This window comes from Cydia splendana, chromosome 17 (assembly GCF_910591565.1).
Source record: "Cydia splendana chromosome 17, ilCydSple1.2, whole genome shotgun sequence".
NCBI classification, from domain to species: Eukaryota; Metazoa; Arthropoda; class Insecta; order Lepidoptera; family Tortricidae; genus Cydia; species Cydia splendana.
Window position 1 is genome coordinate 17,043,700 of NC_085976.1, and position 20,626 is coordinate 17,064,325.

Here is a 20,626-nt window from a genome sequence, read left to right on the forward strand (position 1 = left end):
TTGCCCAACGTATTGTGTATCTTATCGCACATCTACATTAATTACGACGTTGCGTTATGTCTCATTGGACTTTTATGCGCGGGAATTTTTGCACCATCTCGCTTAGGAGACGTACCGTCGTTGATACAGTTGGCTGAGCAGACGTGAACTCTATTGCGATGAGATAAGATCTACTAATGTTCAGTTATGTTGCTGTTAGAACATAGTTAAAGAACAGAGGGCCTAGATAGCCAAGGTGCCAATTGTTTGCGCGGTAGCGAACGAAACGGTAATCCTCTATCACTCTTCCAGATAAGTGCGACAGAGAGACATTAGCGTATCTTTCGCTACGGCTCAAACGATTGGCATTTTGGCTAGGCCCTATGTGCACCTATATGGCATGCCACTCTAGCCCCCACTCGATGTCCGAATCTAGAAATGAGAATGAAACTAGGAGTTTCGTTGGTCTCGAAAATTGTAATATTTTTTCCTTTTTTCGAGCATCCACTTATGTGTTATCTTATTATCACCTATCTTATTATTTACAAGAGAGACATTGATCAGTCTGCTAATTGCGGTTAGTGCAACTGGCGCTTAGACATTTAGGTGCGATTTTTTGCGCTCTATTTCCCTCATTTGCCTTTGTATCGGCTTAGTCATTTACAACGACATTTTAATACACACAATGATTAGACGCCTTTTAAACATATCTGCATTTGTTTCAGCATCTCTCCCCGGCACCGAGGCAGCCCACCAGCTGGTAGTCTGCGTCCGCAACAAGTGCACCCCCGAAGAAGCCCTAAATGTTCTCCGGGATCTCCCGAACCCCCTACGAGAGGGCGACCAGCCCTCGGCAGCGCAGGCCGCGCCACACAACCCGCTCAAGATCGACGTGTTTGTCCAGACACTACTTAACTTGGGCAGCAAGAGCATTTCTCATAGCTTTGCTGCTATATCGAAGTTTCATTACGTTTTTAAGGTGAGTTTTCTTGGTGACCCATGAGGGGAAATCAGTCATCAAGGGACGTTTACAAAAACAGCTCCTATTGTTAAAAATGGTTCAATTCAAAATCTGCTCAAACCTTTACACAAAGTGACCAGCCGTCGGCAGCGCAGGCCATCTCATATAGCTTTGATGTTATATTCAATTTCATGATATTTTTACCCATTATATATGGACTTCGATCCTGTAACAATAATTATTTCCTGTACTTTAAGACGATTAGGAGAAAGTCCATAATGTCCATAATAAATGAGGTCAACATTATAACTAAATCCAATGACTAGAATAAATATGTGTAGAAGTCTAGTCAAATGTCCCACTTTGTTGCTTACCATACGGACGAGATTTGCTTGTATCATTATACGAATAACCTGTCAAAGCGTCCTTATGGCAAGCGACAAAGTGGGGCTTTTTGCTTGGAAATGACACATATATGTACCGGTAAAGATGAATTTCATTAAGCACATTATCAATTAAACGTCTTTTTCGCTCTTATTGCGCAGACATAAAGCTCTTTCTTAACGGATTTTGCCGATTCCGCGTCGACCTCGACATATATGGGAGAACCCTAACAATCGTCTGTATTTCCTACAGATCCTCGCCGAATCCGAAGAGGCCCAAATCTGCATCCTCCGCAACGTGTGGGAGCTCTGGCAGCGCCACCCTCAAATGGTCTGCGTGCTGGTGGACAAGATGTTAAAGACTCAGATCGTTGAGTGTAGCGCCGTGGCCACGTGGCTGTTCTCAAAGGAGATGGCGCCATACTTCACGGGCGCGCAGCTGTGGGAGATCTTGCATCTTACTATTGACAAGATGAATAAGCACGTCTCCAAACTCAGTGAGTACCTGAATTACCTATGAATCGTTTGTCTATATCTATCATTTTGACTTGTGTATTTGTAAGAAAGGGATAAAACATAATTTAACTAAGTCAGGCCCGTAACTTTTTAAGAATAAAGGGGTATGTGTCTAGGGCAGGGGTCGCCAAATGGCGGACCGCCGACTTATTTTTTTGCTTATTTTACATAGGCGGTCTGCCAGTCGCCTGTTGCTTTCGTTCAACCGAATCCTCTGGAGTTAGAGCTTGTTACACTCAGTGTTTGCCGAACGTTAGTGTAATTCAGTGGTAGGCAACATTTTAGCAGACAAGGGCCACATAGTAGTTAACGAAGTTGACGCGGGCCGCACTTTGTTAATATGTGTGATTTTATCAGACATTTTCGTTTGACAATATTACCTACAAAATGGACAGGGGGGCTCGCGGGCCGCAAGTGATAAGTACGCGGGCCGCCTGTTGCCGACCGCTGGTGTAATTGATCACCAAAAATTACAGATTGAAAAGGTTAGTAAATTTTAACGACAAAAATTGGTGGCAATATAGTTTGGTGGCATTGAGGCCGGCATGCAGGTTCTGCCAGGAGTCAGAGGAGACTACTCGTACAATGCACACAGAAGTACCTACTTAGAGCGGCACGTATTGCAACCTTATGAGGAGACATGAAATTTCCTAGATTCAACGGGCATTAGTAATGAACTTTAAATGACTGTCACAACAGACTACTGCTTGGTCGACGTGACCAAAAGGGCCTGCTAACATAATAATACAGCCAATATTAACGACCGGTCTGGCCTAGTGGGTAGTGAACCTGCCTGTGAAGCCGACGGATCTGGGTTCGAATCCCGGTAAGGGCATTTATTTGTGTGATGAACACAAACATTTGTTCCTGAATCATGGGTGTTTTCTATGTATATAAGTATGTATTTATCTATATAAGTATGTATATCTACCTAGCAGCCATATACAAGCTTTGCTTAGTTTGAGGCTAGGTTCATCTGTGTAAGATGTCCCCAGATATTTATTTATTATTATTTATTTATACCAATTCCAAGAAGGAGGCCTATGTAAGGGGGAGGCCTATGTTCAGCAGTGGACGTCTTATGGCTGAGATGATGATGATGACGATGATTAATACCAGTCATATAATTTCCAGGTCGCGAACTGCAGGAAGCTCGCGCGGAGCTGGCGAGGGCTGACTCCTCAAGCTCGGACTCTGAAGACGAGGGCACCAGCAAGAAGAAGAAAGATCAGGACAAGCCCACTGAAGAGGTAAGCGCACCTGATCCGACCTCACCGCTTAGACCAGGGTTTCTAACCAGTGAGGTGATTCCAAGAAGCGCAGCGAACGCCTCTATAGTCTGTATCTTTAGGTATTTAAATAAAAGTAAACAAACAATTTGTACATTTTCGGGTAGTTATAACATTTAATGGTTAACCAACCAAATCCTCCACCCACCTGGATCTGTCACTGAACGACCTGACTTGTACATTATTTGATCATGTAATTTTTTCATCTACCCTCAACTGACTTAAGGAGCCATTTGGGGGTAGATTTTGTTTACTTTTATTTAAATACCTAAAGATACAGAGTATAGATTTACCCCTTTCATAAAACTTTACAAGCCTCAATTAGTTAATTTATGTTTCGGCGCCTAGGGGTGTAGTGTTTTAGCATAACGTTGGGTGAGGCGCATAGGGTAAAAGGTTGGGAACCCCTGCCTTAGACCTTCAGTGAAACAGAGATTGCACTGTTAGCATTGTTTATTGACATAATCGGATTTTTATGTGTTCTATATTTTGTCGATATATGTATATCGAAAGTCGATAAATGAAAAGTGCCACGAAAATTCCAGCCTTTGTTAATTTAGTAATCGAACTAGAAATATAGAAAATTAAATATGGTATTCACGTTTTCCAGTCTCTAGGGTCCTCAGATATAAACAATTTTCGCTTTCTCATAAACTGTCAAAAAAACTCCTAAATTAATAATGGTGCGATTATCAAGTCTGATTGCAAAGTTCTATGTAAATGTTTCTTGGAGTCTCTTGATTTTGATGGTTAGTTTAGACTTTAGAGTAGGTACCTATTGCTACTATAGTTACCCTTTCAATTTCCAGGCAGTTGAGCGCATGGAAGAGCGTCTAGAGGCGGCGCACATGGACCAGAAGCGTCTGTTCCTGATCGTGTTCCAGCGCTTCATCATGATCCTGTCCGAGCACCTCGTGCGCTGCGACACCGACGCGCGCGACCCCAACACGGGCTGGTACCGGAGCACCGTCGGCCGCCTCAGGCAGGTCTTCCTCGCTGTGAGTACTGTGTGTCCCCCCCACATGGACCAGAAGCGTCTGTTCCTGATCGTGTTCCCCCACCGCGGTAGTGTCTGAATTTATTATAATTGTGTAATCTTTGTCCCCAGCACCACGAGCAAGTGCAGAAGTACAGCAGCACGCTGGAGACGCTGCTGTTCACGCAGGACCTCGACCCCCACATCCTCGACGTGTTCCACCAGTTCCTCGCGCTCACGGCTTAGACTAGGTTAGAAATCGTGGATTTGTACCTAAAGTGGGCTACTTATACATTTGCTACTAAATATAGCCTTATCACTAAGCAAGACATAGGAGACTAGAGAAAACAGTCCGAAAGAGCACTGTTTCTCACTTATTATCATTGTCATTCATTCATTCTTTTAAAATTATGGCTTCAGTCCAGTGGGACTATTTCGCCAGTATCAAGGTATTGGGAGCTAAATACGACGATTAGAATTGTACGGTTAGTACAAGACAGTGTACGGTGATTTTATTAGCTCTTGTAAAGCGATAGCTGGAATTTACAAGTGGCACGTGGACTACCGGCCGTTGACTGCAAAATGGTGGTTAAACGCATTTCAAGATTGATTCTCCATTCACTGCACACTACCACATTAGTTTACTGTATAATACGCTATCGATATTACACTTTACACAATATTAATGAGCAAAAAACAAAGGAATTAATCACGACGCGTGACTATCAAGATGGCGCTCGAACCGAAAGTCTACCATTGTCACGTTGGCATAAATAATGAATAAATAAATATTATAGACACAAATTGACTAAGCCCCACGGTAAGCTCAATAAGGCTTGTGCTATGGGTACTCACACAACGATATACAATAGAATATATAACTACTTAAATACATAGAAAGCAATATGACTCAGGAAAAAATATCTGCGTCATGTCATAAATAAATGCCCTTGGTATCCTTGTCATTTGACACGCCCTTCGAGCAACACCGGCTTCCGACACATCGGAAGGGAGGGGCCCAAGCGATATCTTACCGTACAAATCTTTCTGCCATTTTTTGCGGGGGGAAAGGTGCACACAGTCGCACTTCTCACACACTTACATACAAAATCCAATCTGTAATGACGATACAAATACATAGAAAATGACACACGTCAAAGACAAATCTTGCAAACCTCGATCTCTTTTTGTGTACGGACGAGTCACAAGTGTCACAACAACGCACACTAACACATTTTCGTCAAAGAATTTTATTGTATTCTGAGAGATGATAAGTCGGATTTGTCGCTCGACTGATCCGCAATTTGTACTGGGCTAGCAAAAACAATAAATCCAACAATTACATGAGACTAAAATATAATAATATTGTTTAAATGTAATTAAACGTATGACATGTAAAAAAAATATTACATGTGAAATGTAACACCTTCTTAATTGTAAATTTGATGTCTCCGACCTCTTTTTACGACAAAAAACCGAGCAATTAGGCATTTTTTCTGCTGCTGTGTTCATGCGCGCGTCTTGACTCGGTCTAGTGAAAAATCCGAGCGCAACTAGTTTTATTACCCGCGCTAGATCAGTTGATCTTGTACCTAGGCAGAGGGGAAATAGTGCGAATGCCGCCTTCCTTCCGTGTTGCTCGAAGGACACGCCGGACGTTTGGACTTCGGTAATTCCGGAATCAAAACGAGACAATGCTCTTGTTTGACTTCTCCCTCGCACACTTTTTAATCGTAGCTCAGTTCACGTTGACAGGCCACAAACTAAATACAATATTATGATTATGATAACACGGTGTGGCCTGTAATACGAGCAAATAATTAAACTGTAGGCTGTACTCTTCATACTCTTTTAAAAAAACTTGTATTTTGATTTAAAGTTTCTTCTAAACTTTAAAGTAACTTTAGTTTTTTTTTTATTGCGAATTTTATTATGTTTAACGTATGACAAGCAACGTTAATCACAATGATAATTGAAGATAATATTTATTTTGTATGGAAAATAAGTTCATATTTTTTAAATCTACATATTGTTAAAAAAAATGCTCGTGTTACAGGCCACACCCGTATGATATGATATTTATTTATTTCATAATATTACATCTACAGCTACACCTTATAAAACAAAGTCCCCCGCCGCGTCTGTCTGTTTGTTCGCGATAAACTCGAAAACTACTGAACGGATTTTCGTGCGGTTTTCACCTATCAATAGATCACTCTATCTGTTCTTGATTAAGGTTTAGGTGTATAATTTATTAAGGTTTTTTGTAACCCGTGCGAAGCCGGGGCGGGTCGCTAGTATATTATTATAATCCTATTTATTATAGTCTGTGCGGAAAGAGAAGAGTCGTGGGATGTAAGGGAGTCCATACATTCTACGACACTTCTCTTTTCGCACCGACTCTACAAATTGACAGTCCATGATATATTGTGTTTTAAAACAGACTGTTATGTTTTATTGATTTCTTAATAGAATAAGTGAATTTTTGGTAAGATTAAAGGAAGTATATTTCCTGTAAATAAAATAAAAGACTAAGGTTCGAACTCTGTTTTTTTTTGTCCCTGGCAGTTTACAAATCGTCAGGTGACAAGCAAAACTCACTAATTACTAAAAAAATATTAAACAAAAATCAACCTTATTTCGGTATTAATATGGTTCACTATGGCTATTAACTTGTGGTAGTAATTTGTGTAGTAGGTAGTGAGTTTTGCTTGTCCTCTGACGAAATGAATAATATAATATTCTTTTAATTCAATGTAGAGCCGAGCACAGAACAAGTATAGTGCGACATAAAATAGTAAAAATTAAACAAAATGGAACTAAAAAATTTCCATACCAAATTGTTGCCATGTTTTTAAGTATTTTACATCAAAAATGTGACGGTCACGTAGGAAGTGGCGCCCTCAATAATTTTCTACAATTTCTTGTCAGACTATAAGGACTGTATCGTTAATTACGGAAAATACTATGTGATGCTCAGAAAAAAAAAATACGTTTATTTTCAGTCTTCATTCTTATTAACTTTTACTTAGCATTATTTTGTAAACAAATAAAATAAATGTTTGTACCTACAAATTTTCAAAAAAATGGCAGTATTCAGTATTTTCAAAATATTCGTTCTGTATAAAAAAATCCGTTGGCACATAAGTTTTATTTCAAATGCTTGAGCAGTTCCTCCACATCTTTCTTGGAGCCGAGATAGCACGGGGCGCGCTGGTGTATGTCCGCGGGTTCGATGTCCAGGATGGGTATTTTGCCGTTGCTGGCTACGCCGCCCGCCTCCGTTACGATGAAGGACATCGGAATGCATTCGTAGAGGAGACGCAGCTGGAAATAGGGACTTGTGTTAATGAAATTAAGATTTAAAATCGACTAAGGGTTGCCCCATATTTATGTCGACGCGGAATCGGCAAAATCCGATTTATGTCTGCGCAATAAGAGCGAAAAAGTCGTCTCGTAGGCTCGGCTCGCATCGGCCGGCGCCTGCCGACGCGTCGACTGCTTTTTCGCTCTTATTCCGCGGACATAAAGCTTTTTCCTATCGGCTTTTGTCGAATGCGCGTCGATATATCTGGGGAGACCTAACATGATGATTAAATGATTTCGATTGAATGCCACCAAGTTATACTGATATAGACGTGTGCGCCGATTGAAAAATGATCGGCGGCGGCGTTTGCCAAAAAATCGGCAGCGGCGGCGTGTTTTCGGCGTGAAATCGGCGTGACCTTGACTTTCAGGTTTCTTAAGAAAAATCATTAATTTTTTGTTTTTCCTGAAAATTTTATCAATGCAGGTTACTGGTCAGTTAACTACGTATAGTTAGAAATATGCTGTGAGTATAATAGGGTTTGTAAATGAATATAGGATGGGTATAATAACTTATTTTCCCTAGTAACTGGCTTGCATTAAGAGGTTACCTGGTCCCAATGACCTTCGATCCGATCTGTAACTCTCCATTTTCTCAAACTTTCCATGGCTAATCCTATTAAAAATGACGTACTTTAACAAAACAGAACTCCACATATCCTTGACATTTGCTAGACTATAGTGGACTGCTATGGCTTCTTTTTAATGGTTTTCTTGTCGTACAAGCACCAGGCTCACTATCTTCTCACACACACTATTTTCTTTCTCGTTTTCTCTTTGCTGAGGCTCGCGACATGTAATTTGTCTCCATTTCGTGCGGTAATAAGCCGTATGGACTGCACGGTGCAGACTGCTGCAAGCCGACCTCTTCATAGCGTTCGACCATCTCACACATGCTCCAACTCGAGCACGTTTGCCATTCATTCGGCTTAAATTCATGTGTTTCTCCACATCATGCGTTGGATAATATGTCCGAAGAATCTAAGGGCTCACCCATGGCATGTTGGGAAGAGATGTGTGGCGATATAGAGCTCTTTGAGAATGGAGGGGTTCGTTCTTCTAGCTGTCCAAGGGGTTCTCTTATTTATCGCCGAAAAGGGTATGGCCGATTATCACTTCCCAACTCACGTTTGGCGGAATCTTATTTCGCCGAATTTTCATTTCCCAACTTATCGAATGTTTTTTTTTATTTGCCAACCGCACAGTTACCAACTAAACGATTGGTCTGTGTTTTATAATGTCAATTTTCAAATTGCCAACTTTCATGTCGTAGAATGTTTTAGTTGGCATAATATACACTTAGTTGTTTATTGTTTACCAATTGTTTCATTTGGTCAGACTGTACCAAAGGGGGGCCGTTTCTGGGACTTAGAATTTTTTTTGAGAAAATGATAAAAACAGGGGTTTCAAAACACTTAGAATAATTTACAAGATTTCGATGAAGTAATCACTTTTTTCTTAATAACTTTACTCTAAAATTAAAAATGGCCGAGATATTTGACCCGCAAGTTGTCAAAAATCTAGGACTTGGTAAAATTTACGATGGATGTTGTGTCATTATAACATCTATTTTTTAAGTAATCGTAGACAATATGCTAAAATAAGCGTGTTTTGTAGGAATAACTTTTCTCCAAAATCAAAAATGGCCGAGATATTTGACACGAAAGTTAGGATATTTGACCCGAAAGTTGCTGTGTGATTACGTTTATTGGGTTGTTGAAAAAAAAAACCTCGAAGACTAAGGCGGGAGCTTTGCCCCTTTAGGGTCGGTTGCACCAAACTGTTCGTATTGTTAAAGAGTTCGCTAAATTTTTATGTATGGAAAGTTTCATAATAAAGCGCCAGGGCGCGCCGGCTGACGTTGATCAGTCTGTCAAATGTGGTTGGTGCAACTGGCACTTAGTCTTATAACCTAACCATATTCAAGTCGGCTCTGCCCAGGAAGGTCTTGCTCGCTCGCTTCGCTCGCTCGCTGCCACTGGCTTCAAATATTAAAATATACATTATAAAAAGTCCAACAACTCGGCCATTTTTGATTTTTTGGTATGTATCTTTTTCTTATAATTTTGTAACTTGCCTAATGTATGAAAAGCGAACTGTAGCTTCAACGAAACGTTATTCGTCCAAGAGTTGTTCGACCAAGTGAAAGATTTGATAAGTCTCCCAAAAGTTTAGAGGCGTTATAATAATCTGCTTTACAATAATTTTACCAATTGAAACGTTGTCATACAAAAATTTGCTAATCGTTAGTTGTCAAAGTGAAACGTCGGCGAAATGTTGGTTGGCAAATGAAATTCCGCCAAAAATAGTTCTGCGAAAATACAGAACACCTGTCCAAGGTATAAGCAGCACTAGCAGTAGTCTTCGTTCGTTCGTTAACAGTTGACGGTGAATACTTATGATTACTCAGTTACTTTAATTCAGTTTCATTTAATTAATAATTGATGTATATTTGACAACTGTAACATAAATAATACAAAAAATCCATGTTGTAATCCAAAAACCAACTTGGAATAGCTAATTAACAACACTCAAGGTCACGCCGATTTCACGCCGATCATTTATCGGCGGCGGCGGCGTGGTCAAAAAGCCCGGCGGCGGCGGCGCGCCGGCGCGGCGCACACGTCTATACTGATACTCGTATGTACGAATGACTCGATTGATATTATAAACAAAATAGAACGAAGCGTAAGACACATTGTGTTCGTAAATTTGACCGCTGCAGTATATGGCGCTGTACGGTGCTATACCAGGGGGGTGTCACTACGCAGTTTAGGTACATTTGGCCGGCGGCCTCCCGGGCAGGGCAGGCGTATGGCAGTGGGCTGCCGCTCGACCGCACGATAGTCGTGTCACGTGGCGCTCGCGCAAAGAAATTTCACGGTTCGTGCGCGGTTATAATTTTCAATTTTGTTGCAGGCGGCGAGTATAGGTATAATATTATACCTAAATCTGACTTTTGTGAGGGAGTGAATTTTCTTTACGGTAGTATTATTAGTTATTCTGTGGCTATACGTTTGGTGATAACCCGCTCGGCTCGTCTATTTACCTTTCCAGATTTTAGTAAAACATCAAGACTTTTTACGCATATTTTGTCATATTACCTTCCCATTGGGCGCGGACTTGGTGGCAGGGTACATGAAGATGCCGCCATACTTGATGGTGCGGTGCACGTCAGCCACCATGGAGCCGACGTAGCGCGCTCCGTACGCCTTCCCGCTGCTGGGACTCTTCTTCTCTTCTACGTACTTCTTTAGGCCTGGCTCCCATTCCGCGGCGTAACCTGGGAAGGATTGATAATTGTTAGAGCCCGTGGTCCTTTGGTAGTGACATAATTAGCAGGTAGCAGGTAAACTAGGCGCTGGAACGGCCACGTTTTGCGAACCGACATGTTACGTGTCTGGACGTTGCGAGGACATGAAGCCTTGGGCCCCTCTGCCAGTACCAAGTGATTTCACCAACATGGTAGCAGAGTCGTATAGTGCGTCAGACGGCCTATCACTGCTAAGGGAAGTACAGAGTACAGAATACCAAAAACTAACCTTCGTTTATAGAATAAATGCTCCCTTTCTCCGGAATCTTCATACTAGGATCAGTCAGGATAAACTCCCCGATGCTAGGATCGTACATGAAGCCATGGGCGCCTCTGCCGGTACCAAGTGATAGCACCAACATGGTAGCAGAGTCGTATAGTGCGTCAGACGGCCTATCACTGCTAAGGGAAGTACAGAGTACAGAATACCAAAAACTAACCTTCGTTTATAGAATAAATGCTCCCTTTCTCCGGAATCTTCATACTAGGATCAGTCAGGATAAACTCCCCGATGCTAGGATCGTACATGAAGCCATGGGCGCCTCTGCCGGTACCAAGTGATAGCACCATCATGGTAGCAGAGCCGTATAGTGCGTCAGACGGTCTATCACTGCTAACTAAGGGAAGTACAGAGTACAGAATACCAAAAACTAACCTTCATTGATAGAATAAATGCTCCCCTTATCAGGAATCTTCATTGAAGGATCAGTCAGGATAAACTCCCCAATGCTAGGATCGTACATGAAGCCGTGGGCGCCTCTGCCGGTACCAAGTGATAGCACCATCATGGTAGCAGAGCCGTATAGCGCATATCCGGCCGCCACGAGCTCTCGGCCGGGGCGGAGCGCGTCCGCCACTGATGGTTCACCGCCTGAATGCTTCCTGGAACATTGAAGTACCAAAATGAGACCCTACAAGGATTATACAGTATACTTAATGGTACCTACTATTACCGAAGGCTCCGATTTGGCCTAGTCGTGGAATTGATGCTGATTGTCATAAGACAGCGGGTAGGGATTGAAAGATATCTGAATAGCGAGCACAGTAGCGTGTTGGCGTGAGTCCATCCAGCAATGGTCAGTCCATTGCTGGATGTCACGCACAGGCAAGTTGAAGCCGTTGAAGCGGACATAAATGTGTGCCTTTGGGTTAACGATCAATACCACCCCAAAGTAAAGCCACCATGACGAAATATTCTGACTGAACCGACCGATTGAGAGCTAATAATGGCAGTACCTAGTATCGAACACTAGTGCAATGGCTTTATGATAAACCGTGCGGCAACCAATCTGAAGGTCGTTTGTTAAGCCCCGGCTCCAGCTCGTACCTATGAATTTCTAGGAACTTATTTACAAAAGAAGAATTTGAATTTACTGACTTACTTGTATATAGCGAAAATAGAACCGACGGACACCAGACAATCGATGTTGGAAGACCCGTCCAGCGGGTCGAAGCAGACAATGTATTTGCCGCGACGCTCGGTCTCCACCTGCGAGTTATTTTATGGTTAACGTGTAAATAAAGATATTATTGGATTCAGACAGGCCAGGTATCTGGCCTTCTTCGCAGTGAGGGATCATAACAGTATGACTAAATGACAGGACATAACGACATCTAGACATTTTGGCAGTGGCAGTAGGATAATAATTCTTCTTCTTCCTCGATTCCTCATGACTGAGGGTCACGACCACATGAGGTCGTTATTTTGTGCACCAAGGCTCTCCATTCTTCACGATTTCCCGCCTTCCTATTAATAGACAAATGATTAGCCGTCGGGGCCTGCTACAAATCGACAGACTATACCTGGATGACGGTGTCATTCTCCTCAGACACCAGCAGGCACGTGGTGAAGGAGGACTTCAGCATGTTGATGAACAGGTCATTGGACAACACGTCCAACTTCTTCACCTGCTCGCCCTGCACGTTCGTGTCTCCGGAGATGCCATGCCTGGGAACAGCCATCATAAATAGTTTTTTTAAACCCCAGTTTTTTTTATGCAGGATGCATGATGACAGATGGGCCAAAATAGCCACTAGCTGGCATCTCCAGGGTAGTTGAGTTGTGGCAAAGGCGGAACAGATGGCGGGACGACTTGGATGCGTTCCAGCGGTATTGACGGGATCTTGCTCAGCACAGGGAGGATCGGAATGGGAGATGGGAGGCCTTTGCCCAGCAGTGAGACACACATAGGCATACGGTTAATTAAAAAATAAGTGTTCCGTGAACCAAGTTTTGTACGGAACACTAAAAACTATAAGTAGCGGCCCTGTGAGCTGTCGTATACTTTGCGATAAGCTTAGAAAATGTAAAAGTGGAAAATATTCAGTTCATAATGTTATTAGAGCAAAAACAACCACTGTACGTGCGGGTTTACTTATTGCGGGAAATTACAAAATCATACACTGTTAAAAATTATGTAATTTTACATGCAAAAAAATTACATAATCCTGTAAAATTCCCGAAAAATCTGGGAAATTTACGGAAAAATATGACATTTTACGTAATTCTCGTAAATTTTTACGAGAATTTTTTTGCATGTAAAATTACATAATTTTTAACAGTGTATCCCTTAGTATTAAAGACATTAAAGCAGGTAGATACCTACAGAGCAGTTTTCTTAAACACCGTTATATAGGTAGGTATATATACTACTATCTTCCAAGTTATCAGTTCATTCCACTTGTTTGTACCTACCTACTTCATTAGGGTAATTAATATTTAACTATTGAAAATGATAACAAAGCGGCCGCTAGCGTGTGGTCTGTCAACAATACGAAAATAAGTATTGAAATATAAATATAAATGTCTTGGACAAAAATATATAGGAAATTTTGACATTATTTGTATCAGCCAGTGACATTGCCTCCTTCTATAAGTTTGCTTAGTCACGATTTGTCATCAGAACAAGTCGAATTTGCTCTAAAATAATTCTGGTAAGTACTTAGGTAAATATTGGTACAATAACTTGTAAGATACTAACAATTTAGCGATACCGGCTTTCCTGACGGCCGACTGAATGGCCTTGACCGCCGTCTGTATAGAGTTGAGCAGCTGCGTAAGATCCCCGGTAGCCGCCGGCGCTGTCCTCTGCTGCGCAAGCACCCATCGCGTAAGCGTCATCGCGTTCACGTCGAACGCGGGCCCATGCTGCGACATCGCGAGTTTTAAAAAAAGTAAGAAAAAAAACAGCAATGGCGTCGTTCCCGCTCAGCTGACGCCGCGGCACTGGCGCGGTGCGGGTGAAGGTTGCCGTGCCGGTTGCTATCAGTGAAACAGTTATTCTTATGTAATATGTAGGTACCTAGTTATAATATCTCTCCCTAGCGTTAAGACCGCCGTTGTCTGCCTCTACATTTTAATTGTTTCTTTTCTTTTGTATCTTTTTACTGAGGTGTGCCAATAAAGAGTATTCTATCTAATATTTATGCCCACATGCGTGTGAAATACTTGTACATACTACATAATTATGTTTAGCATTTTTATGTCAAATATATGGCAATTGCGTCAGTTTGCCGCTCAGAGCCTGTTTCCGTCCACTTGGCGGAGTTGCTACAAAGAATTACGTATAATTTGAATATATAAACCTACCTTACGGCACAATTTTAGACTTATTGCAATCCTTAATTTCAATATACGCAAATAAACGCCGATGATGTAACTTCCCCATGCTTCTGAAATCAAAACATGTTATTCTCGAATTTGGCAGTTGGCAGTTAGATAAGATAGCCGTTCATTTGATTCACAAGTTTCATAACATAGCTAACCTATAGTTCGTTTTTCTAGCATTAGAAAGAAGGTAGGTATTAAACAATCTTGACGTGTCTTTTTATTGCTACCTTCTTTCTAATGCTAAAAAAAACGAACTATACCTATTTGGAAAAATGCTGGTGTCGTGTGGTACTCCACCGACAATAGGATAACTCTTAAATTGAATATACCTAATTTGTGCAAACTTTACGCAACTACACGCAAGGAGAGCTTTAGATAGTTTAGATAAGTACCGCACGTCGCACGTAACACATTTGTGATGTCACGAACAAAGTCGAATACTGCTTCAGTGGCTGTATGATCTACAACACCGTATAAAAACCGGAATAACAAGAGGCTTGGCTTAATTTGCAATGCTCCTTATATTTTTAAGTAGCTTTACTTATAACAATATGTAGTTCATGTTTTGCAGGTAGGTACACTAAATAACTTCATAAACAAAATTCTCATATTTTGATATTATACTGAAAATAAAGCTTAAGTACCATCACGCTCCGCGATTGTTATGCTATTAAGGGTCCTAGCTAAATTTATTGTTCAATACTTGCGCTATGGAATGTCCAATTTAGCTAGAACCCTAAATGGCTCAACAATCACGGAGCGTGACTGTACATTGGAGCCTTTGTGTGGAGCCTTGTGAAAGAGCTCTCGTGTACTGTGAGGTTTAATACCTACTCTTTAATTTAATATTAATTGATAATTGTACTCCACCAATTAACTAAACCATGAATACCTACTAAACACACTTTAAAAACATTCGGGCCCATAACCTACGCATTGTGCTTTTATTTATAGAAGGACTGACTTATTTCTAACCAAAGTTTGTATAATAGATGGCACTATACGGCCCCACGTACATTATGCAGTAGGTAACTCTGAGGGCCTACCGCTAAAATCATATGACTAAAGACCAATGTGCAATTTAATATACCAGTTATGGTGAAGGGACTATTTTATAATCAAACGGTACTTTTGACATTTTTAGGGTTCCGTAACTCAAAAGGAAAAAACGGAACCCTTAAAGGATCACTCGTGCGTCTGTCTGTCTGTCCATCTGTCACAGCCTAGCCCATTTTCTCGGAAACTACTGGACCAATTATTAAGTTGAAATTTGGTACACATATGTAAATTAGTGACCCAAAGACCGATATTTATCGTAAACAAATGAATTTTAAACATAGGGGCCACTTTTGGGGGGTAAATGAGAAAGTTAAAATATAAAGTTTTACAAACTATATCGTGTTACATATCAAATGAAAGAGCTCATTTTGAGAATTTCAAATATATTTCTTTTATAATTTTAAAATAAATAGGTTAGAAGTCATTTAAGACAATATCCAAAAAATGGCCATTTAAAGTTTAAAGGGCCATACTGCCCTCCTAAGCCGTCATTCCACTTATATCTCAAAAACTCTATCTCGCGCGCTATCTCAAAAACAAATGATTTTGAAAATGGAATTCTCAGTAATAGACACTAAAGTATAAGTTAGCAATGAATTTTCTTTTGAGATAGCGCTCTTTGGCTTAGCAGGCGGCTTAGCACGGTCGCGTTTTTATCCCTTGTCACCATGCCTGTCACGTTCTAACAAGTATGTAAGTGCGAAAGGGACGCGCATAGTGATAGTCGATAAAAATGGAACCGTGCTGAGCCCGCAGGGCAGCATATGTACTGTAAAACGTTGTACGATACACGTGCGAATAGGTAATTCGCAACTCGTGTCGATTTAAAACACTCCCTTCGGTCGTGTTTTAATTTATCGCCACTCGTTTCGAATTTCCTCTTTTCCGCATTTGTATCGTAAATAACTATTTTAACCTCCCAACATTAATATGCTACAGATGTATAATTGTTTTCCATCGTATTTTCTCGGACGCGTTTGAACTGTACTGAGTAGGTACTTTCTGTACCTAAACTAAGACGACTGACTAAGACGTAAGTTTCCGTGAAAATACGATGGAAAATAATTATGCAGTACATCTGTACGTGTCAAAACCAGGCGAAAATAAAAACACATTTGGTTTTAAACTCAGTTTAATCTTACAGTCTTAACAAACATAACAATAACATAAATAACAACTCTGGCTTTGCTATCAACAATCAGTGGAGGAAACGTTCAGCCAAGTCAGCTTTCTTGTAGTCGTTCTTGCCTCGGAGCACCCAGCCTTGTCCCAAGCTCTTGTGCACGCTGGCCACGGGCTCGTCGTGGGCCGACATGAGCTGGATGAGGTACATGCGGCGCGGGCGGTCGGACACGTTACGGTAGCTGCCGTGTACGGTCAGGTATGTGAAGATGACCACGTCACCGCGCTCGGCGATCACGGGCGTTGCCTTCTCTATGGGGTATTTTTTCTGTGGAGACGGATTATAAAATCTAAACTTTGTATGAAATTAAAAAGTCGTATAAAATGTTCGTAGAGTTAGACCAAGAAAATTTGCAGCGATTTTGGTAGCCCACGCAGTGCAAGTGTTAATTATACGTCATCATTTCATAGAATTATGACGTTTAAAATGACACACTGCATGGGCTATCAAATACACTGCAGACTTTTCTCGGTCTGACTCTAGATCTTCTTTAGGCCACGCCGACGTTTTTAAAGTTAAAATATTTTTAATAAGTAAATAAAGAAAGTAAATGTTTTCCAGCCAATCATTGTCTATGGGAATATCGTTTTAAAAAGTATCTGTTTTACCTCTTTATTTCATATTTGTCTATTGCTAAACTTAGTGACCTATGTGTGTTAGAATTTGGGCTACAGATGGAAGTCGGGGACGAGGGTTTGATCAGAATGGCCGAACTAAGAGCTCCTTCCCACTAACGTCCAGTTTTCTGCGGGATACTGGCCGCATACTACAGAAAACTGGATCCTGCAGAAAACGCAGATAACAGTAGGTACCCATTCAATTCAGTTATGTACATGTACAATGTACGTCCGTATGTTACGTAGATATGTAGTTTTGAAATTTACGTCCGACGTTCCGATGAGACTTAGGACCAATCACTGGCCAATCACCAATCAATCAATAAGTCAATCAGTGGTCAGTTTACGAAAGAAAACTTACATTGTCTACGTAATGGTTGCGGTCTCCTTTCTCAAGGATGCCTACGTCTTCTAGAGGTCCGAGCTTGTGCGAGCCAGGGTAGATGCAGAGACCTCCGTTCTCGGGATCAGCTTTGTCGATGTGGATGAAGGCGGCTACCATGGAGTGCTTCTTGAATGGGAAGTAGTGATAGTCCTGTGGGAAGAGAGTGAATATTGAAACGTTGCGACTTGGCCTTAAGGGAACTTTATTTTATGAATTTTAATCGCGTTAAGGGGCCCACTGATTACCAGTTTGCAGGACGATATCAGCCTGTCAGTTGTTCGGAGCTGTCAAATTTTGCGTTTAACTGACAGGCTGATATCGTCCTGTAGACCCCTTTAGACCGTTAATGACATTAAATACAATGTGTAACTGAACGAAAAGCAATTACTCAAACCCGTTAATGTTTAGGTCATACTAAGCAACTTTTACTATGGGACCAACCCCGAAATCGCGAAAAAAAAAATTGACTCTCCCATTGGAAATTTCAACATCAGACCAGCAAGATGTATGAAACATCCAATTTTTTTTCCGCGTTTTCGGGGTTGGTCCCATAGTAAAAGTTGCTCAGTATGACCTAAACATTAACGGGTTTGAGTAATTGCTTTTCGTTCAGTTACATACTGTATGTGTACAAAACGCGAAAGTTTAAACGGGAAAATATTGAACCGATGTTCATGCGGTTTTCGCCTAGTGAATCTTGAAAAAGATTTAGGTGTATAATTTGTAAAGGTTTTTTGTAACCCGTGCGAAGCCGGTGTAGTGTGGTCCATATATGACACCCACACTCTCACATGTACCCTATATATATATATATATATATATATATATATAGGTATACCCTAGCATAAGTGTCATATATCAGAATAAACCTATACTCCTGAGATAGTGTTTGTCTTTGCGTCCCACCTCACATGGCGATCCTGCCAGGATGCAAACCTGGAATCTTCTGATATGGTGATATGATATGTTCTGTTATGATATGGTGCACACTACACCGGGGCGGGTTGCTAGAATAAGAGACAAGAAAAAAGTGGACCTGGTGCATAAGGTAAGGCGCTCCAACTCTGGGTGGCTTGTAGTGAGCCTTGGTGTGGTGGAGCAGAATGTCTTCGGTGCCCATGACGCTTTCTAAAGCGTCCAGAAGGTTTTCGTTGTGGAGCGCGTTGGCGAAGATCGAGCTGTGGTACTGCAGGTTGTGGATGGAGTGGACCTGGAAGGGAGAAATTTGTTATTAGTTTGTATGTTTTTCTTTCGGTTCTGAATTTGGATGTGTACTCCATCGTAATTTTCATGGATGCTAGGGTATCTCCTCGCTGGTTAGATTGTATGGCCTTTGGCTCTCCCGCTTACTTTCCGCAGTTCAGGCTTTAATGGCTCGAGGACCATAATTTAGCTACTAATCCCAGGATGACTTTGGTATAGTCTAGTCCACTTTTAATCGCCACCCAGCTTGAATCTACATCGAAACAAAATATTAAGGGGATTAGGCGAAAGATAAATCTTTCTGCACTTCGTCTTGCCAGCGGTACCTAGAGCGTCCAGACGGTCTTCGACCCTTTGGTACTCCAGAGTACGCTCTCCAGACTGCACGAACTCGGCGCCGTCGGACAGAACAGAAACGGCTTTGGACCGAGAAGCATGGCGGTTTTTGGTGTCGGAGGCCAAGATCCACTTACACACAGCAGCAGTAGAAGTAGTAATTCTATTTGTATTGTATCTCACTTTACTTACGGAATAATTATCGCCGCTAGTTGCCTTTGCCATAGCAGCTCCGAGCGGCGCCGCCTCCATGCCAGGGTTGTTCTTCAAGAAGAACAGCCGGTCATACTCCTTGGACAGGGTTTCCAGCTCCTGCTCCGCGAAGATCCCGGACAGCTTGATGTAGCCATTGTCTTTCCAGAACTGGATTTGTTCGGGAGTAAGCTTCACCATTTTGCTGCAATTTAGTGTAAGTTTAGAAAATATAATAGTCTGTGATGATACCTATATTTACCTACCATCATTACAAATGTAGTGCATAATTGTTTTCAATCGTATTTCCTCGGAAACGTTCGTATTTTTTTTTATTCAGGTAATTACAACACAATATCTAAACTTAATTACAAAAATATCGTTAAACCAGTAAGGTTTGTCTCGATACTCCATCCGCGGTAGATTTTATACAACAATATCTTTTAACAATAACTTAAGATTAAGATTTGTCATGCTACTTCAGTCAACATCAGTTCTTTTTATACCGAGTCTGACTGAAATAGTTAATGCACGCTCGTACGTATCTGTGAAAATACGATGGAAAATAATTATGCACTACATCTGTACATGAAAGCTTCTAACCTATAGGTCTTAACTTAACCTAGGTCCAAATTGACACTAAGGCCCACTTGCACCATTCCACTAACCCGGGGGTAACCGGTTAAACTTGGAGTTGCCATGGTTACCCATACAATTTGACACTGGATTAACGGTTTATTAAAGGTATTAGCTATATAGCTAAGTAAATTTAAAAAAAGTTAAAGGATAAATGGATAATATATCAGCGCCTTGGGTAAGATTCGAACACTCAACTACTCGAAACACAGGCCCCATAAAAAAATATGTGCAAAAGGGATTGTACCTTTGTGAAGACGACCGTCGTACCAGCGGTGACCGAATGATGATCACTGTTATCCACCATTTGTTTGAAGAGCCATGGCTATCTGTCGTACCATTTAATCGCAGCGATAGGCAAGTCAAAGGTTAATATGATGTGACCTAATGTCAGTGATAACACCACGATTGCCAGTAAACAATTCAGCATTTCCCAAACTATGGTCGCGAGCGAACTGGGCCCTAAAACTACTAGGAAATCTGAGCGTAACCAATAATATTTTATGATGCCTTGTAAGACGGCCATGATTTGGGACCCAAAATTGGGTTAGATGAGTCGGACGCCAGTCAATTTTGGGAACCATTCTTCAAAGGGCTTTTTCTTCCCTGCTCGGAGGGATCA

General features: G+C 41.3%; 3 protein-coding genes across 3 annotated transcripts in view; 1 reads left to right on the forward strand and 2 right to left on the reverse strand.

Annotated features, from left to right (window-relative positions):
• Positions 1-4,392, forward strand: part of LOC134798904 (nuclear cap-binding protein subunit 1) — a 30,749-nt gene extending 26,357 nt beyond the window's left edge. The window contains exons 6-10 of the mRNA XM_063771294.1: positions 705-958; positions 1,577-1,820; positions 2,974-3,089; positions 3,938-4,126; positions 4,237-4,392. Coding sequence (XP_063627364.1) covers positions 705-958; positions 1,577-1,820; positions 2,974-3,089; positions 3,938-4,126; positions 4,237-4,350 — 917 coding nt within the window. The 3' untranslated portion in view covers positions 4,351-4,392. The remainder of the gene's footprint in view (positions 1-704; positions 959-1,576; positions 1,821-2,973; positions 3,090-3,937; positions 4,127-4,236) is intronic.
• A 2,807-nt stretch (positions 4,393-7,199) lies between these two features.
• On the reverse strand, positions 7,200-13,999 carry LOC134798888 (fructose-1,6-bisphosphatase 1). The gene is made up of 6 exons (XM_063771279.1): positions 13,765-13,999; positions 12,587-12,731; positions 12,166-12,272; positions 11,439-11,665; positions 10,575-10,753; positions 7,200-7,431 (listed from the first exon to the last, which is right to left on the reverse strand). The coding sequence occupies exons 1-6, from the start codon at positions 13,938-13,940 to the stop codon at positions 7,255-7,257; spliced, it is 1,011 nt and encodes a 336-aa protein (XP_063627349.1). The 5' UTR covers positions 13,941-13,999; the 3' UTR covers positions 7,200-7,254.
• A 2,567-nt stretch (positions 14,000-16,566) lies between these two features.
• LOC134798586 (phytanoyl-CoA dioxygenase, peroxisomal-like) lies at positions 16,567-20,344 on the reverse strand. Its single transcript, XM_063770955.1, has 5 exons — positions 20,252-20,344; positions 19,369-19,573; positions 18,674-18,847; positions 17,614-17,787; positions 16,567-16,902 (listed from the first exon to the last, which is right to left on the reverse strand). The coding sequence occupies exons 2-5, from the start codon at positions 19,567-19,569 to the stop codon at positions 16,651-16,653; spliced, it is 801 nt and encodes a 266-aa protein (XP_063627025.1). The 5' UTR covers positions 19,570-19,573; positions 20,252-20,344; the 3' UTR covers positions 16,567-16,650.
• Between the last annotated feature and the right edge of the window lie 282 nt (positions 20,345-20,626).